The sequence below is a fragment of the Erithacus rubecula genome, assembly GCF_903797595.1.
Source record: "Erithacus rubecula genome assembly, chromosome: 3".
Lineage (NCBI taxonomy): Eukaryota > Metazoa > Chordata > Aves > Passeriformes > Muscicapidae > Erithacus > Erithacus rubecula.
This window is the reverse complement of record NC_136689.1, coordinates 24,342,801-24,348,714: the sequence shown is the minus strand read 5'-3', so window position 1 is coordinate 24,348,714 and position 5,914 is coordinate 24,342,801. Positions and strand designations below refer to the sequence as shown.

The following is a 5,914-nucleotide window of genomic DNA, read 5'->3' as shown; positions in this document are numbered from 1 at the left end:
TTACACGAATGGGCTTTCCTCCCCCTCTCCCCCTCTTCGTCTGCTTAAAACCTCTACCGTCCCTTCCAACTGGATGCAAACTGGGAGCTTTAATAAACTTACTCTCCCCTTCCCCAGTCGTAAACATATATTCCTCTCCAGTTCCTCCCTTTACGAATAAAAAATAAAAATTAAGAAAAAATAGAGGAGGCAGAGATATTTCCAATGGATTTAAGTAAGTGATTCATGTAATGAAATGCTTAGGGATTTGTTTAATGTGATTTTATATGAGCTGTGGACATTTCCAAAGCAAACAATAAGTTCAAGTACAACATGCACGGTTGTGTTACAAGTGTTACTCAGCTGGCTGGGAGATCTTCGGTGAGCAAACAGGCTAAATCTGGAGAGTAAACAACTTCAGAAAAATCTACAACTCCAGGTCACTGAAAACAGCCTTTTATTTGTTTTCCTTAGTGTCTAGTAAAATTTGATCCTTTTTTTTTGCTTGCAACACTGCTGTAAAATCAGCAGGGACGGGCATCACCAGCCCGTGGCTCGCCCCGGCCCAAAGACAGAGCGCGTAGATGGGCGAGAGAAAACGGGGGCAGGTGAAAGAGGGTGCTGCTGGCCGGAGTGCTGCGGGCAGGGTACCCCGCACAGCGCCGGTCCCATCCATGGGGCTGGCACCCGGAAAGCGGACTCTTGAGACAGCCTCAAGTGGAGAAGCCCCACGACGGCCTCGCAGTGGTCCTGCCCACGCGTGAGGGTGATTTGAGCTCCCTTGGTGAGGGGCTTCTGACCCTGGGCCGGAGGTGGACCAGACGGTGAGCATCGCCCTGGGAGGATGAGGAGCGCTCACTCGTGGGGCCGAGCGGGCACAAGCGCACCTGGAGGGGCACCAGGGCTGGCGAGAGAGTCGGGCATCTCTAGCCATGGGCATCGTGCCACGGGCAGGTCTCTTTTCACGAAATCCTGAAGGGGGTGGGTGCCCCTAGGCCGCATGGTGCCACTAGCAGCTCCCGCACACCCCCACGGAAGGGCAGTATGCCGGGAGTCTCCTGCTGGCTGCGGGCCGTGCTAGGGTCTTGGAAATGCAGGAAATGATGTAACTAAAATTCAAGGTACTATGGGGTAATAGGGTTTGCTGTATTTAGCGCGGAGGTCCCGGACGTTTCCCCGGGGAAGGAGGACGGTCCGAGAGAAACAGCACGGTCAGACGTTAATGGGTATTGTCAGCAGATCAGAAATCGAGTTGGGAACCAGGAGCGCCCGGTGCGGTGCTCCCAAGCCATCAACGTAGCCAAGGGACGGCAAATGCGAGCGGAGTGGCTGCAGCCCTGCCCCGGGCGCTGCGGGTGGAGGTGCGGGGGCACCGGGCTGAGAGCAGGGGGCTGGCCGAGCCCCCTCGCCGGCTGCAGGGGTGGGGGGAGCCGGAAACCTCCCAATCGCGACGCTCCGACTCGGAGATTGCTGTTGGTATTCACTTTAAAAAGAGGTTGAATGGGACTTTTTTTCTTCTTTTTTTTTCCCCTCTTTTTTTTTTTTTTTTTTTTTTTTTTTTTTTTTTTTTCAGCCGAAGCTTTGTTGTGCTAAACTAGTTGGACGAGTTAGGGTGTCGCTGCTCCCGATTGCTCTGGCCAATGGAACCCGATCCACCCTGCTGTGCGTAAGAGCGCAATTAAGGATTTAACCAAGCCTATGCTGCGCCCCAGCCAGCAGTCTGCCGGAGACAGACACCGCGCCGCAGCCTCCTCCCCCAGACATGTCTGCTTAGAGCCGAGCAGCCCCGCCGCCAGCCCAGCCCGCCGAGGCTCCGAGCTATGACAGGAGTATTTGACAGAAGGGTCCCCAACATCAGATCCGGCGACTTCCAAGCTCCTTTCCAGACGGCTGCAGCCATGCACCACCCGTCCCAGGAATCTCCCACTTTACCCGAGTCCTCCGCTACGGATTCCGACTACTACAGCCCGGCGGGGGGAGCCCCGCACGGCTACTGCTCGCCTACCTCGGCTTCCTACGGCAAAGCGCTCAACCCCTACCAGTATCAGTACCACGGCATGAACGGATCTGCCGGGAACTATCCTGCCAAAGCCTATGCAGACTACAGCTACGCCAGCCCCTACCACCAGTACAGCGGGGCTTACAACCGCGTCCAGAGCTCCGCCAGCCAGCCAGGTGAGGGCCGGGGGTGTGCGGAGAGCTCCCGCGGCTTTGGGGCGACCGGGGGAGCTGGGGACTGGTCCTGACCCACGGACCAAGGGGATGCGGTTTTCCCTGAAATTGAAGGAAAACAAAAAAAATAAATATTTTTTTTAAAGGAAAGGGAGAGAAAAAAAAAAAAAAAAAAAAAAAAAAGAATAGGAAGGAGGAAAGAAGTGGACAACTGGTTTACTGGTCTACTTCTTTTAACCAGCCCTCATGATCTAAACTAGAAATCGTAGGACTAGTGCTTTAGCGTCTCTATCAGATGCCCCGGGCCCCACAGCTACCTCCCTCCTCCTTCCCCCCGCAGGAAGAGGGAGAAAATAGCCGAGCCTTGTTGCGCGTCTCAAACTCAGGTTCGCGGTGTTGAAGAAAGTTTCCTTCCCCCTGTGCTGGAGGGGCGGGGGAGGAGACTGGGAGGGGGAGACCAGCCGTGGCGGGGCTGCGAAGCCGGGAGAGTTTTTCACCAGAAAGCGTCGCGGTTTTAGTGCTTTACTTCTTTGTAACTGCTGTAGGGAAAAAGAAAAATAAGGAAAATTAAAAAAAAAAATTAAAAAAAAAAAAATAAATAAAAGGAAAAAAATTGGTCAGGGAGGAAAAATCCCAATCCCGTGGTAAAGCCAAGCGGCTGGGGCTTGGCTGGGACGAGTGCGGTCGCGGCGGCGCTTGGGGACACGCCGGCGGCGGGGGGATGGCGCGGGCGTGCAGAGGAAGTGGTCGATGCCTCGGGTCCGGCTCGGCTCCGGACAGAGCGCTTCCCAGCAGGGCCCCAGCCATCGTCCCAGCGCCCGCGCTGGCCGCGCACGCCCTGCGCTCCCGCCCGCGCAGCGCTGCGCGCCCGGCAGGATGCCCGGGGCGGGCGTGGGAGGCGGAGGAGCAGGAGGAGGAGGGCCGGGGGTGGCCGAGTCCGGTGCGGAGGGAGCGGGTTCTCCCCCCCCCGTCTCACCGCGGGGAGCCGCCCGGCTGCGGGAGCCCCGGGGGGAGCCGCAGGGGCCCGTCGGGCCGGCGCCGCTGCCCGGCCCGGCCCGGCCCGCGGGCGGGATGCCGCCCCGGCGGCGCGGAGCGCAGCCTGTCCCGAGTTTAACGAGCGCGTCTCTCTCCCGCTCTTGCGCCCGTGCAGAGAAGGAGGTGGCGGAACCCGAGGTGCGAATGGTGAACGGCAAACCAAAGAAAGTGCGCAAACCCCGGACTATTTATTCCAGCTTTCAGCTGGCAGCGTTGCAGAGGAGGTTTCAGAAGACCCAGTACCTCGCCCTGCCCGAGCGGGCCGAGCTGGCAGCCTCCCTGGGACTCACGCAAACACAGGTACCGCGCGCAGCTCGGCTCGGCACGGCCCGGCCCGGCGGGAAGGGCTGGATCGGTCCCCGCGGAGGGGCGGGAGGGCGGCGGGGCGCCGCAGCCGCGGAGCACCGGCTTGCCAAGGCGGGCACTAATAGTGTCGCTTTCCCTCCCCACTCCCTCTTTCCTCTCTTCTCCTCTCCTCCCGCCCCGCTCCCAGGTGAAAATCTGGTTTCAGAATAAAAGATCCAAGATCAAGAAGATCATGAAAAACGGAGAGATGCCTCCGGAGCACAGCCCCAGCTCCAGCGACCCTATGGCCTGCAACTCTCCACAGTCACCTGCGGTCTGGGAATCTCAGGGCTCGTCCCGCTCCCTCAGCCACCATGCCCACGCACACGCTCACCCTCCAAACTCCAACCCGTCCCCTGCATCCAGCTACCTGGAGAGCTCCACTTCTTGGTACCCCGCTGCCAACTCCATCAACTCCCACCTCCAACCCCACGGCTCCCTACAGCACCCGTTAGCGCTGGCCTCTGGGACGATTTATTAGAGCCTGACCCTATTATTTTATTTTTTTGTTGTTGTTGTTGTTCCTTGGACTCCTGTGTTTTACTGTTAAGGAATAATAACGAAAGGAATGCATATGGGGAACTTTTTAAAGGGAAAAGAAACAATCAAAAAGATTAAAATGTGTAAAGCTTGTGCATGTAACTTATTGCATTTCAAAGGAAACCCTTTTTTATACAATACGGACATTTTTTTGGCTCAGCTGTGGACACTATCATTGGTGCCTTGAAATCTATGACCTCAACTTTTCCAGAGACTTTTTTCAATGTTATTTTAACCCTGTAAATAATTGTAGATAGAGGAATTAAACTGTATATTCTGAATAAAATAAAATTATTTCGACCAAGAGAAACGTTTCCAAATTACCCCTTCTTCTACTAATAAGAGGGGGAAAAAAAAAGTAATAGTAATTTGGTTGCAGGAAGAAAGTGAGGAAAGAGGATGGGAGCTGGGAGTTCACATTCTGTTCCGGTGCCGTGCAGTGCCACCCCAGTCCGGGCGTGCTGGCAGGATCTGGCCCTTTCAGGTACCCACGGGCTAGCCGAGGGGCGGCGGGACACTCTCCCCGCCGGGAAAGGGGCTCTGGCAAGACCACGCACATCTTATTCCATAGTGCTTTAAGCTGAAGGGAAAGCTGCCCATCCTGATGCCAGAAAGAGAATCTCTCGCCTTAAGCCGCCCTGAATCCATTCCTGAGAGCAATTAGCGTCGAGAGCTGCACACTCCACAGCCCATCAGTCGCCGTGTGCGCTCGGCTAATTATACAAATTACGTTTCCGTCAAAGGGAGCCACTAAATATGAGAAAAGAATAAAATGAGGGCCCCGCTCCCCTCGCTCTTGCTAAAAGCCTGCGGCGGCTTCGACTGAAGGAGGAACGTTTCAGAGGTACTTTTATTGGTTTTGTTTTATTTCTACACGATTTAGGGGGAGTCAGAGCAGTCGCTAGCGCTGCCCAGTGCTGGAGGCACGGCTTGGCCGAGATGTCCGGAGGGCTGCCCACCGGCGCGGACCCTCGCACGGAGCGTGGGCTCTCTTCCAGTAGAACTCCTGGCCCGCGGGGTGCCCGCGGCCGCGCAGCTTCCCACGGGGACCCCCATCCTAGCGGGCAGTGGCAATTCACGGCCGGGAGGGGTACGGCGACAGCAGTGGATGTGCCAAAGGCGCCGCTGGAAGAATCCCCGAGATGAAAGATGTCCCTCTGGCAGCTGAGGCTGGCGGGGAGAGTGCTGGAAGGGGGGGAGGCGAGGCCTGAAAAGGCACGCTCCTGCCCTGGGGCGCACTTACCTATCTATCTCCAGTCTTCCTCCCCGCTGCCCTCCCCCTCCTTTTCTCTCCTTCCTCTCCCGCCTGCCATGTTTTGTGCGTGTGCGTGAGTGAGTGTGGTGTGCACAGTTTTCTCCCCAAAGAAAGAAGCCCGGGTTTGCTGTTTTGTAACAGGTTTGGGGGTTGGTAAATGTCTTGCAGTACAATAGACCAGTTTGTTCGGTTGTGCTCCCTGCACGCCGGGGAGGGTGCGGGGGTGCCGGAGGCAGGGCTGGGGGGGCTGCCCACCCCTGCCCGCTGCCGGAGAGCGGCCGCGCTGCCCCACGCTCCCCAGCTCTTCCACCCTTCTGGGCAAGGTCCCCTGCTCATTTAACTCTCAAGGTTTCAGGGACTTCCCTCGTCCCAGGGGCTGACGAAAAGCTTGTCTTCATCTCTTCTGCTAACTTCCATCCTGTACAAAAAAAAAAAAAAAAAAAAAAAAATAGTCGACCCTTTCATTTTCTTTCGCTCTTTTCCTCATTTCCCTTTAGACAAGCATTCAACCTGCAGTAAGAAATTCTCCCCTCCCGGAGGTCACTTCTTTTTGCAGAAAGGTTTGGACACAAGAGTCAATTTCCCAGG

General features: G+C 56.4%; 1 protein-coding gene across 1 annotated transcript; it reads left to right on the top strand.

The window, feature by feature from the left end:
• Positions 1–1,677: 1,677 nt before the first annotated feature.
• Positions 1,678–4,368, top strand: DLX5 (distal-less homeobox 5; the record flags this gene model as incomplete). Its single annotated transcript, XM_079301591.1, is given in 4 exon segments — positions 1,678–1,717; positions 1,720–2,154; positions 3,302–3,486; positions 3,680–4,368. Coding segments are annotated over 4 exon segments (993 nt in total). The 3' UTR covers positions 4,013–4,368.
• Positions 4,369–5,914: the final 1,546 nt, after the last annotated feature.